The sequence below is a fragment of the Mizuhopecten yessoensis genome, unplaced genomic scaffold, assembly GCF_002113885.1.
Source record: "Mizuhopecten yessoensis strain PY_sf001 unplaced genomic scaffold, ASM211388v2 scaffold3431, whole genome shotgun sequence".
NCBI lineage: Eukaryota > Metazoa > Mollusca > Bivalvia > Pectinida > Pectinidae > Mizuhopecten > Mizuhopecten yessoensis.
The window spans coordinates 390194-412057 of record NW_018405041.1 but is presented as its reverse complement, the minus strand read 5'-3'; the positions used below and the strand labels follow the sequence as shown (position 1 = coordinate 412057).

The 21864-nt window shown below is 37.3% G+C and overlaps 2 protein-coding genes across 2 annotated transcripts in view; one reads left to right on the top strand and one right to left on the bottom strand.

The window, feature by feature from the left end:
• Window positions 1-1882: 1882 nt before the first annotated feature.
• On the bottom strand, window positions 1883-13337 carry LOC110447491 (cell death-inducing p53-target protein 1 homolog). Its single transcript, XM_021493225.1, has 3 exons — window positions 13002-13337; window positions 3743-3923; window positions 1883-2413 (listed from the first exon to the last, which is right to left on the bottom strand). Exons 1-3 carry the CDS (start codon window positions 13183-13185, stop codon window positions 2308-2310), a joined length of 471 nt encoding a protein of 156 aa, XP_021348900.1. The 5' UTR covers window positions 13186-13337; the 3' UTR covers window positions 1883-2307.
• A 5007-nt stretch (window positions 13338-18344) lies between these two features.
• LOC110447490 (sodium-coupled monocarboxylate transporter 1-like) overlaps window positions 18345-21864 on the top strand; it is a 30368-nt gene continuing 26848 nt past the window's right edge. The window contains exons 1-2 of the mRNA XM_021493224.1: window positions 18345-18366; window positions 21107-21178. Coding sequence (XP_021348899.1) covers window positions 18363-18366; window positions 21107-21178 — 76 coding nt within the window. The 5' untranslated portion in view covers window positions 18345-18362. The remainder of the gene's footprint in view (window positions 18367-21106; window positions 21179-21864) is intronic.

Sequence of the window (21864 nt, the reverse complement as noted above, 5' to 3'; positions counted from 1 at the left end):
ACAGTTATTTGTTATAAACGTTCACGTGAGATCAGCTTAAGATGTACGTTATAAACAACAAGAGAAAGATCGAAGTCTAATGAAACCGTTATTCAAACTCGAAATCGATAAATCGCGGGAAAATACGAGCACACAGATTGACATTGAGACCATGAAAAAGTACAAAGTTATCAACGTTTTTGTTACCAGTCCTGAGTTATTACATTATTACTAGAAATAAATAAAATAAAATTATATAAAGACACGGTGACGTACAATGCGTACAGTAGGATGTATTTAAGTTCGTGATTTCCTATCTCAACAACAAACAATATCATATGTGTTTCTATAAAATATAATGGGGCCGTATTGTTTTATAAATCCGTGCAAGTACATTATTTTATTAATTCAATCGGAAATTTCATTTTGTTTTCTTTAAAAGCCTGCTAAAGCACGTATTGTTTTGATACCTTCCTTTTCAGATCAGAAGAGAGTATTTAATGAGACGGTTCAGATGGTAAAACTGTAGCCATCACAATGCGATAACTGGAGATAATATCAAACGATAATCATGATCGTCGCGTATAATTCTCTATTCATAAAAGCCAGAATATTGGGGCAACTCAATACAAAAAAATGAGCCATTTGATCAGGATTATCTATAGCATTTTCCTAAAAACAAATCTTTCGAGGATTTAATGATCGTGTATTTTCCGAATCATTGGTGAGCGTTTTCTGATCAATATAACAATATTATAAGTTATATGGTAGATATAACAGTAACTTGACCACCAAAGTCCTTAAACATGGTAGCTGGTATTCCCTGCTTAGCGTTCAGCATTTAGGGGCATGTCTACAACTGGTTCACCCGTTGTCAGTATAATGTGACCGGGCGGAACGCTATGCTGGGTGCCTTTGGCATGGCATTTCAGTAAGAAAGCACTATAAAGTCGGCATCAGATCCGCGCTATCACAAGGAAGCAAGCACCTCAACATACCCTGTCTCCTGCACACACACACGCAAGCACGCATACACTACACACATGGAGGCACGTCCTTAAATGACCTTAGCTGTTAATAGGACGTTAAACAAAAGTTTTGGGACATTTTTTCTCCCGCAAATTTGAGATATTAGATCTAGAAAGCCATATGTTTCTCTTGGGAATACATAACTCGTGTTTCTGATTTGGGAAACAAAGGCCGTGAATTATGACGTCACAGTGAAAGATTTCGTGGCAAGGCATTGTTTCTTGACGTCATAATTAAAAGATTGAACAGGTTTACACGATGATTTGAAGGTTAGGAAACCTATAGTGGTTGCGATAGAAAGAAGATTTAAAAACCATGTAAATTGCATTATCTCCCTTAGATATATTAATATTCTTTCTTATGCTATAACGTCATGGATAGCGCAACATTGATTCATGTTAAATAATGCTTCTTATATAGGACGGGTCCTTCTATTGCGATGCTATGATCGGTACTCCTGTAATCTTAACACATAGATAACAATATGATTAATTAATTAATCGAGGTTCTTATATACCGCTTTATAACAACCTAGTTCGTAGGTCGTCTTAAAGCGGTTTACAAACTATTACCGTGGTTATACACGTAACGTCTTTGCAACCAGCCAATATCTGTCTCAACCCCCTGGGGAGCATACAGCCGGTGCTGCCATTTATGCCCTCACATCTAGCATTCAACAATGCCAGCACTGCCCAACCACGTACCCATTTACAGCTGAGTAGTCTGGAACAAGCGGATGAAACTATCTTGCTCAAAGATTCAACACAGTGCCGTGACTCGAACCCACAACCCTTCGGTCACGAGCCCGGCCTCCTACCACTAGACTACCGTGCAATGCATCTACGGCTTTATTGAAGAACTCGATAACGGTCGGTGGTAAATCAAATGTAATTTATATTTCAATTGTAATCACAATATAACAAAAATAAATATGGCAAATTTGAAGTATGATCACTGAAGATAATGTTATTTTAACTTAGACATAATCGAAATTAGTGCCGTGATATAAAAAAGCGTCAGAATAACATTGCGAATAATTACGCCTTGCAACGTAGATACAAATCATAGAAATGGTGCAAAGTCTCAGGAAATTCTTATTCTGCACTGATTCTGTAGATCAGTATAAACGGACGCTGTCTAACACCATCAATAACTAAGTTAGTCGCAGAAATTACATAAATAATAACTTTAAAACTGTGTGTATTTTGTTTGCAATCAAGATTCTTTCAGTATGTCTTGTAGTCAACACCGCCTGAGCGCGCCATGTACCCTTCCCCACTTCCGGTCGACCATCCGGCTCTACATCCGACTATAACGGCCTACTACGGCACCGCAGTTTGGACAGTTGTGGACCACATCCTTGCAACCATCGACACAGAACGGGATGAAGCAGCACAGCCAGAATCTATACAAAACAAATAAACAATGGTATCACTTGTGGGCATTAATTTTTCTTGAATAAATGAATGAGGCAATAAATAAGTTTGTGACTGAACGAATGAATGAGCGTGCATGAGTGGATTATTAAATTATAATGATTAAGTAAGTAAGCCGGTGAGTGAATTAATGGATGAGTGAGAGAACAGGTAAGTGGTTGATTGAGTGAGTGAGTGAGTGAGCAAATAGATGAGTAGACGGGTGAGTGAGTGAGTAAGCTGGCGGATGAGTCATAGGTGATTGAGTGAGTGAGTGAGTGATTAAGTAATTGAGTGAGTGCGTGAATGAGTGAGTGAGTAATTGAGTGACTGAGTGAGTGAGTGAGTGAGTAAGTGAGTAGGTTAGCAAATGCATGAGTGGATTGGTGAATGAGTGAGTAAGTAAGCGGGCGGGTAAGTGATGGGTGATTGAGCGAGTAAGTGAGTGAGTGAGTGAGTGAGTGAGTGAGTGAGTGAGGGAGGGAGGGAGGGAGGGAGGGAGGGAGTAACGGAGTGAGCTGGTGGGTGGGCGAGCAGCTATATGAATGAATTATTGATTGAGTGAGTAAGCGGGCAGACGAGGGGGTGTATTAATTAATTGAGTGAGTGAGTGAGTGAGTGAGTGAGTGAGTGAGTGAGTGAGCAAATAGATGAGTAGACGGGTGAGTGAGTAAGCTGGCGGATGAGTCATAGGTGATTGAGTGAGTAAGTGAGTAAGTAAGTAATTGTGTGATTGCGTGAATGAGTGAGTAAGTAAGTGGGCGGGTAAGTGATGGGTGATTGAGCGAGTAAGTGAGTGAGTAAGTGAGTGAGTGAGGGAGGGAGGGAGGGAGTAAGGGAGTGAGCTGGTGGGTGGGCGAGAAGCTATATGAATGAATTATTGATTGAGTGAGTAAGCGGGCGGATGAGGGGGTGGATTAATTAATTGATTGATTGAGTGAGTGAGTGAGTGAATGAGTGAGTGAGTGAATGAGTGAGTGAGTGAGTGAGTTGTTTACCTGTTGTAAACAGAATGAGTAGTTTGTTGAGTTGGTAAAATAGAGATGGGTTTGAGAGTAAATTGTTAGAGTCAGGCGAGGTATCGAGAACTTCGTAATTGCTTACTAAGGTGTCTGTTGGAACATAAAACTTAAATGCATTTGTGTAAGTTTCGACGGCGTATAAGTAAATATGACGAAAGTCCAGAGTAACTATACACATAGAGAAATGCATGCTTGTAACATAAACACCGACGTTTTCAGGAATGCAATCGCTACCCGTCAGTAGAAGTGATCATATTTCAGCGAACGAGTTAAGTGGGTATAAAATAAAACAGTTACCCGAAAAAGAACATAAGGATGAAGGAGATCCACACCAAGTTACCAGCGGTGTATGTTGTTGACGTCATAATATCCGCATGACAATGGGGACAGTAACATCTGGCCGAGGCTTCCCGAAGAATGCCGGCGCCGATCACTGTTTGTGGTCCAGCGTTCACCACTACTGCTGTTGTTGATGAACCTACGATAAGGCAAAAATAAACAAATAATCAATCACATGATGATGTGATAGATCTTATTTATTACACGTTTACCGGTGAAATATCAAAATGTATCAGTGTTATGAAAAGAATAGTACTAGGGTGACAATATACGAAATGTCACATTCGATGATATAACTTTTAGTAAAGATTTGATATTGACCAATCAAAGTGGTGTTTTCTATTTACTGCTGCAGGGATGAAGCGACGGTAGAATAAGTGGTTGTTTTGTTCTCCTTTAGTACGTGCACAAATTTACCAACATACTAACGCAATGGATAACAATTTTATAACCAGACAAAAGCAGAACCCATTCCAAATAGGGCACAGTCTTGTTGTCAAGCGTGACGTCAGTAGAACACGCTACGAATTCCCGCACTTTTTTGGTGCAGTAATATTTTCGTCGTTCACTTTAATTAATGAATTTAATAGAAACTTGAACAGTTTTACAGTAAAATTAAAGGCTAATTTATGTTATTAACGTAAATGTTTTTAGCACTGATCAAGGTTAGTCCGCTTTTAATGTTAGGGACAAGGGAAGAAACTCGTACTGGCATATACATCCACAAGTATATTGGGATGCAACACACATGCGCAGCTAATCTGTTTACAAAAAAAAAAAAAATCCGACACAAGTTTAAGTGGCAGCTATTTATCACAAGATATTTCTCGCAAGTGGTTCAGGAATCGTAGTGTGAGTGGAACTACATTTTGACTCGATCGATTGATAAACTGTGTTATATCAAGCTGACTAAAGATCGTCGGAAATTCTGGCTACAGTCCCAGGCCTGGACATTGTCCATTTGGCGCCATAACCAGCGACAGCAGAAAAGACCAAGACACAGGTAACGATAGTGGTTACTTATAAAATCGTAAACCTTGACATTGAATCACATTTATGGTTTAGCTGTTGGTTTTTGACATTTTATATGCAGGGCTTCTTTTGGAAGTACAATGTAGCTCTATAGACCTATAGGTCAACTACACATTCATGTGATCCAGCAGGGATGCTATATTTCATGCTACATATGTAATATATTATGGAGATGCATTTAGTTTCTTACTATGCTACATCATCTAAGCATGATAATTTGATTTAATATCAATACTGGTGTGTGACTTGGATATATAGCTTAACACATACATCTATGTACTATCCCTGTACCCCCTTTTAATGTTGCAGTGGTAGTTTACCAGCTCTAAGCTGAAATGGCATCCAGGCCACCTAGCTAACGGCGGCGTGTACAGGTACATGTCCATACAAAGCTAACAGCCACATGTGTCACCACCAGTCAGACTACACCTGTGGTGCCACCGGTACTACCCACACCTGATTTGATTGCCATTATGCAATCATGTATCACAGCGGCCATCCCAACATCCCATCCTCCAACAGGACCGGCTACACCAGGGGCAGATGTCTGTCTGACCCAGTTAACAGCTTTGATATTGAGCTCCAGCACCAGTGAGTATACCCAGGACTGTTCTGGTACAAAAAGAAACCTCACCAAACCAATTGACCTTGGGCTAGACCCTAAAATCAGAAACAGAATTGTATCTGATGAATTTGTTGACCTATGTGTCTTAATGAACCCAGGGAAAGACAGCAGAGAGAGGTTTACCACGGAGATAGATGATGGGTCACTTGCACTCGTTAAAGTGCCTTCAACAAAATAGATTGACACGATAGGCCAGTGGTTAAATTGTTTTCATGGGTTCGGGGAAACCAGTTATACCAGCATGCTAGGCGTATACAGGCCATAGCTGAGGAATCAGGTGATCCAGCAGCTATTGCATATGATAAGTCCAAGTATCTCCATTAGGTTTGGTTCCAAAAAAGGCCCACAATGAATACAGAGTAATACGCCATTTGTCATACCCACCAGGTAATTCAATTAATGATGGTATTCCTCCAATTCATAATAACCTCATTAGGTTTTACGGTTGATAACCAGCTTTACTATGATCGTACCTTACCCATGGGTTTGAGTTATATTTCACTCGTATTGCAGCATATACATATATTTTAGTACTTATGAAATATATTTGGTATCCGACAGGAACCCGATAAATATCCTCTATTTATCTACTGGAAGAAAGAATAATAAAGTCCATCCCTGATATGAGGTATGGATTGTATAATACAGCATGCCCTTATTCTCTAGGTACCATTCCATGAGAGCATCACCAATGGCAGACCCTTCGAACTAAAGTAATAGCCAACTATTGTCTCAGCTAATCAGGATCAGAAGAGGCTACCAAAAAGGGCAATGACTCTTTAAAAACGAATATGAAATATAAATATCAGATTTTATGACGAATACAGCGATTTTGTACTGGGTAAGATGAAAATGTATGTGTAGATATTGGGAATATTATCACATTGTTTATAATACATGTATGCCTAACTGTTGGTGTTTATTAATAGTAATGACAATTGTTAAAAGAAAAAATCTGTAGAAATTACATGTTAGTGTAATTACATTCATTACATGCACAATGCATATGTAGTTTTATTAAGTACAGAGGGAAGAAGATTTAATTTTAGAGTCTTTTAACGCCAGATGAGTAATTATTACAATAGTAACAATACATCAAAGTTATGCAGCTCTGTAATTAAAAATAATTGTTAAGTTACAGATTTAGTAAAAATTAGCGGTAGTCGACCAAGGTTTTCTAATATATTTAAATATTTATAAATTATGTTCATTTCATTTATTTCCAACGTTTTGGCCCCTGACATCACTGATGAGTCATAGGGGGACGAAACAGCTGCATAATACAGTTTAAGTTATGTCTGGTAATCTTTATTTATTGCCAAATGTTAAGATGTGATCACCTGTGTGCGCGTGTTACGTTTATCTGTGTGTATACAGGTTAGTACCAATGCTACTTGACAGTGTATAGTAAATGTGAGGTAAATAAACTGATAACAACAGCGTACTGGTGCATATCAGCATACTAGTTCATGTCTCCTCTCTCACAAGCACAAACAATCTTGCCCATACCCCAACCAACTCAGCAAAGACATAACACACATACGCTTTAATAGATGTATGATGATTTCTAACTACATGTACCATGTGATTTCTGTTTTTGCATCCATTAACGTATTGTTGTTAAAGGAGCAAAAAAACATTACACAAAAGTAATTATAAACATTGATACTTGAATCGACAAGTTCAAGAAAATTAAAAGTTATGCATGGTTCTTGAATAACTGTAAGATCACAATGTATTTGCTAAAAGTAGAGTATGCTTGTTTAAGAACTTTGATTATAAGTTATATAATTGGATGTTACTTAATCCTTATTAATCCTTTTTATGATGTTTATGCAAAATTTCAACACTGTATTTCAAGTGTTTATAAAATATCAATAAAACTACAAAATGACATGATGAAATAAAAGCGCATGATGGGTCACTTGCACTCGTTAAAGTGCCTTCAACAAAAAAGATTGACACGATAGGCCAGTGGTTAAATTGTTTTCATGCGGGGAAACCAGTTATTCCAGCATGCTAGGCGTATACAGGCCATAGCTGAGGAATCAGGTGATTCAGCAGCAATTGCATATGATAAGTCCTTTCGGTTGTGGCGTGAGCTTGAGCCCCCACGTCCGGTCGATAAGCTGAACTCTATCCTGAAAGGTTACACACAGACTTTCTGCTGCAAGATTTTAAATACGGCTTCCGCATTCCCTTTACAAGGGAGAGGAAAACCCGTCTTTGTTCAAATTTACAGTCTGGGAAGGTTAAGGAAGATATTTTGCAGGAAAAATAGACAAGGAAGTAGGAAGTATTAGCGGCTAGAATTTTGACAAATTACCAATGCCAAAGTTACAAGTATCCCCATTAGGTTTGGTTCCAAAAAAGGCACCCAATGAATACAGAGTAATACAGCATTTGTCATACCCACCAGGTAGTTCAATTAATGATGGTATTCCACCAGAGTATAGGTCCGTTTCATATCAGTCAGTCGATGATGCAATTCAGTATATACTACAGTTTGGAGCTGGCACATTAATGGCAAAAACGGATATTGAACATGCATACACATTTGTTCCCATTCATTCTGAGGATTATGAGGTGTTAGGTTTTACAGTTGGTAACCAGTTTTACTATGATCAAACCTTACCCATGGGTTTGAGTTATTCCTGTCAATTATTTGAAAAGTTTAGTACTTCTATACATAGGATCCTAAAAATAGATTTGAGGTCAAAGGTTGTGTTCACATCCGAGATGATTTCCTGTTTTTAGGACGCTCTAACACGAATGAATGCAAACACGGCCTGTCCACATTTTGTGAGGTAGCCGCATCTTTAGGGGTACCTCTCAAAGAGGATAGGACAGTTGCTCCCACAACAGTCTTAACATTTTTCGGTTTGAAACTAGATTCAGATTCCATGGAAATAAGGGTGCCTCAGGATAAGTTGGTTAAGCTAAAAAGAGAGCTACTTGCTATGTCAAATCATAGAAAGGTGACGCTTCATCAACTTATTGGCCCTTATTGGTCCTTATTGGCCCTTATTGGCCTTATTGGCCCTCTGAATTTTGCTTATTCAGTAGTCAATCCATGTCATACTTTTCTACGACGTCTGATAGATCTCACTATAGGACTATCTAATCCTCAGCACTACAGACGTCTGATAGATCTCACTATAGGACTATCTAATCCTCAGCACTACGCCGTCTGATAGATCTCACTATAGGACTATCTAATCCTCAGCACTACGACGTCTGATAGATCTCACTATAGGACTATCTAATCCTCAGCACTACGACGTCTGATAGATCTCACTATAGGACTATCTAATCCTCAGCACTACGACGTCTGATAGATCTCACTATAGGACTATCTAATCCTCAGCACTACGACGTCTGATAGATCTCACTATAGGACTATCTAATCCTCAGCACTACGACGTCTGATAGATCTCACTATAGGACTATCTAATCCTCAGCACTACGACGTCTGATAGATCTCACTATAGGACTATCTAATCCTCAGCACTACGACGTCTGATAGATCTCACTATAGGACTATCTAATCCTCAGCACTACGACGTCTGATAGATCTCACTATAGGACTATCTAATCCTCAGCACTACGACGTCTGATAGATCTCACTATAGGACTATCTAATCCTCAGCACTACGACGTCTGATAGATCTCACTATAGGACTATCTAATCCTCAGCACTACGACGTCTGATAGATCTCACTATAGGACTATCTAATCCTCAGCACTACGACGTCTGATAGATCTCACTATAGGACTATCTAATCCTCAGCACTACGACGTCTGATAGATCTCACTATAGGACTATCTAATCCTCAGCACTACGACGTCTGATAGATCTCACTATAGGACTATCTAATCCTCAGCACTACGACGTCTGATAGATCTCACTATAGGACTATCTAATCCTCAGCACTACGACGTCTGATAGATCTCACTATAGGACTATCTAATCCTCAGCACTACGACGTCTGATAGATCTCACTATAGGACTATCTAATCCTCAGCACTACGACGTCTGATAGATCTCACTATAGGACTATCTAATCCTCAGCACTACGACGTCTGATAGATCTCACTATAGGACTATCTAATCCTCAGCACTACGACGTCTGATAGATCTCACTATAGGACTATCTAATCCTCAGCACTACGACGTCTGATAGATCTCACTATAGGACTATCTAATCCTCAGCACTACGACGTCTGATAGATCTCACTATAGGACTATCTAATCCTCAGCCTCAGCACTATAGACGGCTGAACCTGGACGCTCGAGCTGACATCGCTGCTTGGGTTTTATTCATCAATAATTTTAATGGACGAGCTCTTTTTCTTCTTACAAAATTTGTTACATCAGAATCTCTGGAGATGTACACAGATGCTAGCAATTTTGGTGTGGGGGGATTTTTCGGAACTCATTGGTTCTGTCATGAATTCTCACCTGATGGCTTACCTATCCTATAACTGTACGGAAATTCTTACCAATTGTGCATGCAATTGAAATTTGGCATCGGCAGTTGAAGAACAAGCGCATTCAATTCTTCTCTGATAATATGGCTGTGGTGCACATCATTAACAAACACACATCCAAAAGCTATTAGTACTTATATCATGTCACAGTTATCTACAAAAATTATCAACTTTTTGTTACAAGGTTGAATTGGTCCCGTTATAAGATGTACTATTACCACGGGGTTATTGGCTTCTGGTCTTGGACATCGCTATATTCTTGTATGTATATATATAGTTTACATGTAAAAGTATGTTTATTATGTTTACAAGAGATGGAAACGTTTTAATTCTGTGTGGTGAACTGCTTCAATACATTGTATTATTGCCACGGGGTAGCCTCTGGTATTGGACATCGCTATATCCTAATATAACCTATACCTATTTGGTTGTTTTATTCTTATACAGTGTACTATTACCACGGGGTTATTGACTTCTTGTAATAAACATCACTGTACCTTTTCTATTCTGAAGTAGTTTTGTCTTGTTGGTTGATCTAATTTTTGGAAAAGGTATGCATATCTTACTCCAAACGCCAAGTACGGTCCCACATCCCCATCTTTGTATAAATGGGTTCTAATTATTTTGTTTTCATCTGATGTAACAGAAACCTTTGTACAAGTGTGTACAACAAGTAAAAAGATGATAATTCAAACCGTCATTTATTCTATAAATAAATGACATGTTTCACTTTCAGTCTTTGTTTTTTGTTATTTTTAACCTTGATACAAACAGAGCACATCCTTATATATTTTGATGCAGAACTAAATACCATATATATTTCACTCGTATTGCAGCATATACATATATTTTAGTACTTATGAAATATATTTGGTATCCGACAGGAACCCGATAAATATCCTCTATTCATCTACTGGAAGAAAGAGTAATTAAATCCATCCCTGATGTGAGGTGTGGATTGTATAATACAGCATGCCCTTATTCTCTAGGTACCATTCCATGAGAGCATCACCAATGGCAGACCCTTTAAACTAAAGTAATAGCCATTATTGTCTTAGCTAATCAGGATCAAAAGAGGCTACCAAAAAGGGCAATGACTCTTTAAAAACGAATATGAAATATCAATATCAGACTATGACGAATACAGCTATTTTGTACTGGGTAAGATATAATGTATGTGTAGATATTGGGAATATTATCATCTTGTTTATAATACATGTATGCCTGACTGTTGGTGTTTATCAATAGCAATGACAATTGTTAAAATAAAATATCTGTAGAAATTACATGTTAGTGTAATAACATTCAATGCATGTACAATGCATATGTAGTTTCATTAAGTACAGAGGGAAGAAGATTTATTTTTAGAGTCTTCAAACGCCAGATGATAAATTATTACAATGGTAACAATACATCAAAGTTATGCAGTTCTGTAATTAAAAATATTTGCTAAGTTACAGATTTAGTAAAATTTAGCGGTAGTCGACCAAGGTTTTCTTATAAATTTAAATATTTATAAATTATGTTCATTTCATTTATTTCCAACGTTTCGGCCTCTGACATCACTGATGAGTCATAGGGGGACGAAACAGCTGCATAATACAGTTTAAGTTATGTCTGGTAATCTTTATCTATTACCAAATGTTAAGGTGCGATCACCTGTGTGCGTGTGTTACGTTTATCTGTGTGTATACAGGTTAGTATCAATGCTATTTGACAGTGTATAGTAAATGTGAGGTAAATAAACTGATAACAACAGCGTACTGGTGCATATCAGCATACTAGTTTATGTCTCCTCTCTCACAAGTACAAACAATCTTGCCCATACCCCAACCAACTCAGCAAAGACATAACACACATACGCTTTAATAGATGTATGATGATTTCTAACTACATGTACCATGTGATTACTGTTTTTGCATCCATTAACGTATTGTTGTTAAAGGAGCAAAAAACATTACACAATAATAATTATAAACATTGATACCTGAATCGACAAGTTCAAGAAAATTAAAAGTTATGCATGGTTCTTGAATAACTGTAAGATCACAATGTATTTGCTAAAAGTAGAGTATGCTTGTTTAAGAACTTTGATTATAAGTTATATAATTGGATGTTACTTAATCCTTATTAATCCTTTCGATATTATCAGTATACATATTATTCATTGCGCTTTTATTTCATCATGTCATTTTGTACTTTTATTGATATTTTATTAACACTTATTAAAATTGAAATACAGTGTTAAAATTTGCATAAACATCATAAACATTTTATCAGTTTCCAGTGGGTTTTAGGTAAAGAGCACCGTATGATTTGAACGGTTCGGACTGGATATCTGGTAAAACTCCAGTAAATATCTAGGTGCACTCCTGGTACACCAAACAGTTTACTTGTAGCCATAACGGATACATTCCCAGTTCAACGGTAGTGGACTCTGAATGCACGTTGATGTAATCGTTAATATACTCACAACTAAATTTAATTTGGCCCAAACTGACATTTTGTATCGATGTTTATAAATGGGATTTCACTATTACAATGTAATAGTATTACTAGCCATATGGGATTAAGAACGTTGCTTGTATTGAAAATTGAATTCCGGAAACATAACAAAAGTTTCGTTTACTTACTATGCCTCACAATGATTCATTTTAACCACACAAGATGGATACCTTGATAAATTTTGGTAAAAATGTAATCATCAATATTTGTCCTTGAATAGTATAAATTGAAATGTTATACATTTTGTCTATAATTTGTCTAACACTCAAACTATCTTTTTGTATATGACATTGTTATAATGTTTGCGTTTCACCTCGCTGCTGAACTAACGGAAGTGACATGTTCATTGAACATTATATACAACATCGTTATTTCCTATACAAATCAAAGTATACGTAATTATATATTAAACTATAACATGTTACCATGTTTGAACTATATCGACACACAATTTGTACCACGAAAACCATTTAGTGTTATGGTAAATAAAAAGATTTTACCTGAATGTAAAGTCTTTCTTTGTCGGACACACGAAGTTAACACTATATTGAATATTATACGTACCCGCATATTGAGTCGCCGGTTGGGGTGGTTGGGTGTAGGGAGGGGGCGCCCCCTGTGGGGGATAACCCTGCTGGGGAGGAGAGCCATATCCCTGTTGTGGCTGTGGGTATCCCTGTTGCGGTTGTGGGTATCCCTGTTGTGGGTATCCCTGTTGCGGGGCTCCCTGTTGCGCTGTCTTCTCCATCGTTTTTTGTGGATTTGTACCTGGTGTTTCTCACAAAGATCTTTCAACTTCCTGTTTCGCAAATCGGTCGTAACAGCAACACCAGGTAAATATTTTATCTACTAAAATAAAGTCCCGCACCTTTATTGAACATGTGACATAACCTTAAATCGTATATGGGGTGGGAGGCCTGCCTTTTAAACATGCTACCGGTTCAGTGACTGATTCTGGCACTGCGTCGAAATATTTCGAGTATATTTTCTTGTTACTCTACTTTGTAATTTTTACAACGAATCCATTCTTACACTTTTACATCTCTTCAGTCTAATTATTCGTACAATTGAGGCTTGTTGTACTGAACAACAGTTCACTGAAACGTTTCAACAGTACCGGTTATATCGATCAAACAATAATAACGTATGGAGGCCTCCCATGTATATCCAGATAACACTGTTTACAAGCCACTTGTGATATGGTAGCTCATTGGCCTCATGATACCATTTGTTCACTTTGTCGCCGTGCATTTTATCACCACAATTCGGCATTATAAAGGTTGAAATGCAAAAAGCGAAAACCGGCCGTTCTAACTTTTCGATCGCTTATTTTTTGTTACAAAAATGTGGCGTAAAATATCTCGTTTAATAAAATGTTATGCGCGCTGGCCCCTTTTTAAAACTGTCGTCATTGCTACTCTTTAAAACAAAATAAAAGGCATAACAGCTACAGCTGTCAAACCAATAGAGAAAATATTAGGAATCGGTTTCAAACAGGTGGGCAGGACAACACGTCGTTCTTATTAGTAAAAAGCACTTTGTCGAGTTTTTACTTTGTCGAGTTTTTACTTTGTCAAGTTTTTACTTTGTCGAGTTTTACTTTGTTACCGTGAAAAAAGAACGGTTTTAATTTGTGATATAATTGTGCAGTTTTGCTGAGAATGCAGAAAAGCACGAATTATCCGCGAAAATTTCAAACCACGGTTTTGTGACGATTAGGCACATGTGAAAAGAATGTTAATTCTTTGTCCTCGCGAGCAAGTGCTGCTCAACTTATAAATGATCATATTCAGCTTCCATACTTGTCGCGATAGGGGCCAAGCTTTTATCGAGTCGGTGTATAAGATGTTATGCCGATGACAGATAGGGTGTCTAGTCACTGTGCTATAAATACTTTCGGTTGTGCAATGACATTTTTGATTTGATTTGGACCTTAATATTTACCGTCGTTCATTGATTATATGGCAGGTGATAACTCTACATTCTTACATTGATATTGATTACTCAGTGTGAGTAACAGAATGATAGCTAACATCACGTCAAATCCACTAATACAGTGTATGTATTGGCTGATTTTCTCGAATTTTCTCGAAATAAAAAGGTTAACAAATACTTTACGGCCATTGTCAAATGTTCGATATTCTCGACCTCTGTGTCTGCTATTGATAAATTATCGGTAAAGAGAAATACCAAAATGAGAGGAAAATTGTAATTCAAGTTTGATGTAACAAAAAGTTTTGTTAATTAATTAAATCTTATGCAGACGTAAAAACTGCGACAAACCATCTTCCGGTCGTGACGTCAAAGATTTTTGAAATAAAAAGATTGTCAGATAATATCAAATTTAGAGTGTGTATACTCATATAGATATGTATCTTCAGACTTGTCGACAAATATCGGTAAATTTATATCCGTAAATATCTCTTTTTATTAAAGCCGCTAAGCGTCGTGATTGAATCCAATATTCCTGATTGCCAGAGTTGCCAAGGAAGATACCACCGTATAAAGAAGTAGACAGAAGAAATAGGTAGATAGCGCAAACCAAGTACAATTAATGTGGCAACACAAAGATTCCGTTTTTTCCAGAGAAACATGAAGACGCAGACAAAAACCTGATACCGTGAAGAGTAAGATAATTATAGTGACCTCGTGTGACCAGGTAGTGAGATAAAGTATGATAATTATAGTAACCTCGTGTGATCAGGTAGTGAGATACCGTGAAGAGTAAGATAATTATAGTAACCTCGTGTGACCAGGTAGTGAGATAAAGTATGATAATTATAGTAAACTCGTGTGATCAGGTAATGAGATACCGTGAAGAGTATGATAATTATAGTAACCTCGTGTGATCAGGTAGTGAGATAAAATAAGATACTTATAGTAACCTCGTGTGATCAGGTAGTGAGATACCGTGAAGAGTAAGATAATTATAGAAACCTCGTGCCAAAAGGTGTGAATACAAATTAGTTTAAACTACTGTTCATACAGAGGGGCAGGTGCTTAAAACCTCTTACATATTTGAATATTTTGATTGTACATTTCACTGATCATATGGTCATTTAGGACATAACATCAGAAGAAAGATTAAAACAAGTATCTACAGTGTTCCGAAACACATGTAGAGTACAGGGAAAACGTCAGCCTGCTGAGACAAACAAAATGATCACTTTACTACTGTACGACCATGCTGAGACAAACAAAACGATAAGTTTACTACTGTGCGACCATATGATTCAATCATTCCAATATCACTAGGTCTGTACAACAGAGTGTGTTCAGACTGGCTGTTTTATCCTTGTCATAACGTTTTCAGGCCTTTATTTACATAATGTACACATACCTTGACTTATTCACTCTTGTAATATCTCCTTATTGATATGGTATGGTAAATCTCTATGACACTGTCTGTAGGTTACAATTTAATACATATATCTGTCCTATTCCATCCATGATCTTAAACAATGAAGACCTATATAGTGGTAGCCTGTTGTTAATTGAGTTTTATTTAAAAAAAAAAAAAAACACGTAGAAAGCTGAATGCCTCGTGTTCTTTAACATTATTGTATCACCAGCACCTATAATGCATGCTGATTTATAATGCATGTAGATTTATATTCAATACACACAAATGTGTATGCCTGTGTTTTTAATGTAAAAACACAAGAGGTATTGATGTGGGAGGTCCACTAGAGTTAGCCGGAAGATTCCCCTATGTCAGTATGTAACACGGGAGGTAACTCCTGCTGGACTTCATATCTTAAGCACAGGCCAGAAACAAGACGTTGACTAACCTCTACATCATCTCAAAACATGTATCTTGTTGTTTCCACAATGTTTCAAAAGGAAAGCATTAAAATGCATAAAATACAACATACAGTGTTTAATTACTGGTTTCATCATGCACAACACTAAAACGTTTCAGCTGATCTTGAAACTCACAAAAGGGTAGGTTTTATAACGTTCCGGGGTCCGTACCCTAGTCACTTCTAAGGATCCCTGTGTTGTAGGCTTACTTATAACTATACTACAGTTGCAAACATATACAAATATGTGTTACTACCTTGTAACCAGCACACCCATTACCAAATGCTTATTACATGATATGAACAGAATAATTACTGCACGACTATAGGACTAATACCAAAGCTATCTGCTCTGTATGAATATAACACACTACACACACTACCGTACAATTCAGGCAGTACCCAACTCGCCTACCTAGTCGCGGCTAGCCCTAGTCACTATAGTTGCCCTATAGTCAACTACCTAGCTATATGACCTAGTCGCGCCGATCACGACAACCTTATACTAGTATACAACTATGGCACTCTCTAATGACCACGACTATCCCTAGTCACGACTAGCTCTAACGACTATACCTAGTCACGACTAGCCTGGTCACGACTAGCTCTAACGACTATGCCTAGTCACGACTAGCTCTAACGACTATCCCTAGTCACGACTAGCTCTAACGACTATACCTAGTCACGACTAGCTCTAACGACTATACCTAGTCACGACTAGCTCTAACGACTATACCTAGTCACGACTACCCTAGTCACGACTAGCTCTAACAACTATACCTAGTCACGACTAGCTCTAACGACTATACCTAGTCACGACTAGCTCTAACGACTATACCTAGTCACGACTAGCCTAGTCGCGACTACCCTAGTCACGACTAGCACTGCATAGACTATGCCCGTGACACCTTCTGTCTAACAGTATCTCGCTACAGCACCCAATCATTTATTTAATATATCTTACATGCAGTGTGTGGATCAAGGCAAGACTTATTCAGTCACTTCTATCTTTCCAACACAAAGCCGGTCTCACATATAATAGGTACTTGCGATCTGTCACTGCTGTACACACGCCGAGAACAGAACAGAACTGGGCCGATTGTTGCTGGATTCTGCCTATTTATACCCTCTTGCTATATAAGCGACACCAAGCAGTCAGTGAGGTATAATCACCTGTACGTTTTAATTGTACCTCGAAAACTATCTGTCTTCTAAGCGTTCGAATTACGGAGACATAACACAAATGATTAACGCCAACAGATCAACGTGAATAATATGCTAAATCAGCCAAGGTAGGATTACGATATGTACATTCATCACAGTTTGTAGGCAGAACTCATGTAATACACATATACTACACAAATAGGTTTACCTGTTTATAACAATTTTTGGTTGCCCTTGACATCCCCATCTTTGAAGTAGAGGGCGAATGTAAAGCTGATTACATTCGCCATATCATGGCTAATCCTCTGCGTCTATTTCAATCCTGAAATCACGTCTTCTTAATAATTTGAAAGTCATGGTTATAAGCATTCAAAACATGAAATTGTTCCGGTATTCTGTAACGGAAACTCCCCTTTGCGAAATAGGCTTTCATTCCGAGGACAATTGCCTTGCGAAATTCGAATGTCTTTTCAAGCCATACTAAAATGCCATATTTCTAAGTTTTGATGTTAGATGTCTGGTTTTGATTGGTGGTGTACTTCTTGAACTGCCTTTCTAATGCGTGGCTTACAACTACTTCACCTTTGGGCTACTAGTGGTGCCTTCTCAGCATCATTCAAGTGCCTTCCTGAGGATCGACATTCGGTCGCATCGCGGGATCAGGGAACAATATGTTACCCTTGTCACGACATCCTCGAAAAAATCAAAATCAAATAATTAAAACAAAAGAAAATTGTAAATGAAAACCTACATGTTCTATAAGACATAAGATGTGGGCATACTAAATATTCATGACAGTGCGAGCATATGTCTTCTACAAAAATGTTGCTGAACGTCTGGTAGATAATGTAGGCATGGTCATGTTGTGAAATACATTAGCATAACGCTTAGTGAAGGTGACTTTATAAAGACTTCCTTGACACATTTTATTTTCCTCAGAAGGGCGAAGAACTTTATCATGTGTAAGTACATTGGAATGTTTGTATAACACGTACTGTATATGTCATACTTGCATGTATTTGTAATAGACAGAAACTATATTTAATCACAATTAGTTTGAACACAATACTTTCCTTAAAGTGTACAAATACCGTGTTAACAATACCAGAAAGAAATGCAGGCGAACTGTATTTTACCCGGGATCGAGTTATGATCAAAAGGTTCATTTGTAGACGGTCCAATAGTACCTGTCACAAAAATGCCTAACTAGATGACTAGATATTATACAATTATGGACTTTTGTGCTCGCGAATATCACATCATATTTACCAGCACAAAAGTCCATAACTGTTTCTTGTATATGCTTCAACAATGAAATAAAACAAAACAAAACTCAAGGTTCTGATTTTTGTACCCGAGCCTCCGTTTAAAGGGGAATCACGGTGAAGTAACTTTATTTTTTGTCTTTTTTTCAAATACTACATAAACATATCAAGTGAGACTCCTTATGGAAAATAACGATCGGATTTGGCTGAAATAGAATCATAAAAATGATTAAATCTAAGAAAATCATCGGTATTTCTATCTGTCTGACCAACGTTTTGTTCAGGGATTTCCATCTACTAGCTCATGGTCAAAAGATAGCGCAAAGTGTACGTTACGGAATCATTATTGCAGGTGGGCAGTATTCAAAGGAGAAAATAACTGCCGTAGCAGTAAGTACGGTGCATGTATTTTTCCGGATAGCCGGTTAAGCTGAAATGGAATCGACAGAAATGCTAGCGCTGTTTATGTTATGAATAAATATCTAAAACTATTAAGCTCGCTAGTATCTTTGTCTGAGTTTGAACACAGATGAACTTAGTTCAATATGTTAATGGGCATGTATTGGAGAGAGTTTACTTTGTGTTTCTATAATTATACAGTGTTCATGCGAAAGGAAGGGATAAGTGACTGGTTAGTTTGATTTTGCCATGAGGCAATCCAAGGGATAACTGTTGTGATGACCCACGGCGTATATCTAAGTCCGTGGATTTACATAATTTATAATATTACCGGGTTCAATAAAATGGTATAATTTAATTGTATTGCTGAATTAAACGATTATTTTTGTTTTTACACGCAAGATTTAAATTAGTACTAAAATGAATACCCGGCCTCCTCTGCCCCGGCAATATATAAAAAAAAAATCAGAAAGGTTTGTCCCTTGGTGTAGGGAAGGTGTTTAGCCCCGTACCATCTGTACCGGCCACATTCCGGTACTAAATTCAATATATATTTAAATATATTTACTTTATGTTTATGTCTATTATCATTATTGACATTTAATTGTAAATGTATGACGGGAGAAGGCTGTGATAAATTGTAAAAACTTGTGCCCCATCCCTTGTTTAATTTTATTGGCAACAAATTTAAGTTTAAAGCTGCATAAATTTAAATTCTGAACATTGGCAAGTGTGCAATTAACTTCTAATGATGAATAATTACCGTTCAATAAGTTTGAATACGGACTTAGAAATCATATAACATGGTTTCATAGTGCGGTAAGAGGTTGCAGTTGCCTGACGGCCCCTCTCTGGGGGCCCCTTTGGAAACCGTTACCGTGACGTTATCGGCGCTAATTTTAGCAGGGCTTTCCCGAACAATTCAAGTGGTCAAACTGGACATTTGGAACGGACTATGAATATGGGGATAGCGAGGTAACATAAGTGGAAGTGCATACAATACATGCATTCATTAAAAAAAACACCTTTCCACGTGATGTCCCTTTAAAATGTAGCAAGGTTTGAATTTAACAGTTCAGCATCGTAGCTTTCGAAGACATGGAGGACATGCACTGCGTGTTCAATGGCCTTTTTTATATTAACAGCATCTTTATCCTCGAATAGTTTTGGTAATTTCTGATTTAACGGAGGAGAAACGTTCCTCAGCAGCTATCTAATGTCGTCTGACAAATCGCGTTCCGGTATAACTACGCATGCGTTACTATAGGTTCCGGGGAATTTCCATATAGGCTATATTTAGAAATAGATATTCACCTGATATCCAGGCTACACGAGTTTTTGAGGACTGGTCACGTGTATATGATCCGACCGATGTGATTGCGAGAAATTTTCATGCATATATTAAATCATTTTGAATCGTAGATTGCAGGATGAACTATATCAAACATATTATATAAAAACGATAGAGTAAGATAGACTTTCGGATTGTTTGTGTAACACTGGTATTGTTATAGAAATTCAGACATAAAGATCCTGGCCCAGTTGTACAAAAGGTGATTAGCTTAATCAGTGATTAGTGCAAACCTAATTTTTGTGTATCTTTAAGATACAACCATTGAATTAGTTACAACTTTCCAGATATCAAATATTTAGTGAGGTGAATTTAAATGCAAAACTGTGAGATTTCACCTTGAATATTGACAAAGTTATGACCTAAGCTGTTGATAGGACGTTATACTGAATACAACCAAAACTCATCCCAACATAACCCGTAAGTTGTAGAAGGACAAAATGTCAGTATAATTAAGTTTGGCAAAACTATAGATAATTAATAATAATAAACATAATATTATTGACATTAGATGGAGCTACTTCCTATATTGTTGTTAACAATTATTGAGTTTACATTCCTGTGCTACGTGGAAATGAAATGTTTAAGGTGCAGTCAGCTGGGTTGTGTCTTACTTTCAACCTTTTAAACCAACCTTGAACTATTAGTTTCGTTTGTGTGTTTTTAGAAAGGTGCCTTTTATTTCAGCTTCACAGTTCGGGTTCCACGTGGCAGATTACGTTGTTTTTGCTGGAATGATCTTGTTCTCTATAGGCATTGGTGAGTCTGTTTCATGCAATTTCTATGAAAGCCAAAGAGAGCTATTAAGGTTCATTATTTCATACTTCACCATTCTTTTACTAAGTTTTTTCGTGATTATTGTAAATGCACACACAAACTCCAATTATTGAATTGAAAAAGAATATTGGGATTGTGAGAAATGATTATTTAAGACTTTTCTGTCGCCTTGAAAATGGTAACAGCAATCAATTTTTAACCTCTATCTATCGATTATAGTAAGTAAAATAATTGATAAAATCAAACATGTGTAGATTATGTGTCAATTTAGATACATTTCCGGAAAAGGAAAGCATTTAACACTACCAAACAGTGCACCATTAATTGACCATGAAAAAGCCATGACCAGAAGCCATTAATAAACCATTAACACCCACCATTAAAAAGCCATTAAAATGGCTAAAATTAAGAGTCAGATTAATGGGAAACCCATTAAATCAATGGCCATTAACATAATATAGTAATGGCCATGACTTAAGTAATTGATGGCCATTAATGAATTACCTGTTTTCTTGTAATGGCTTTTTAATGGTGTCATATAATGGCCATTAAGCTGTAAATGGCCATCAATGTCCCATTAAAATGGCTAAATTTAAGAGCCATTAAAAGTTTTAGTGAATTTAATGGGTGATGACAAAATGTTATGGCCATTAAAATATGGTCTAGCT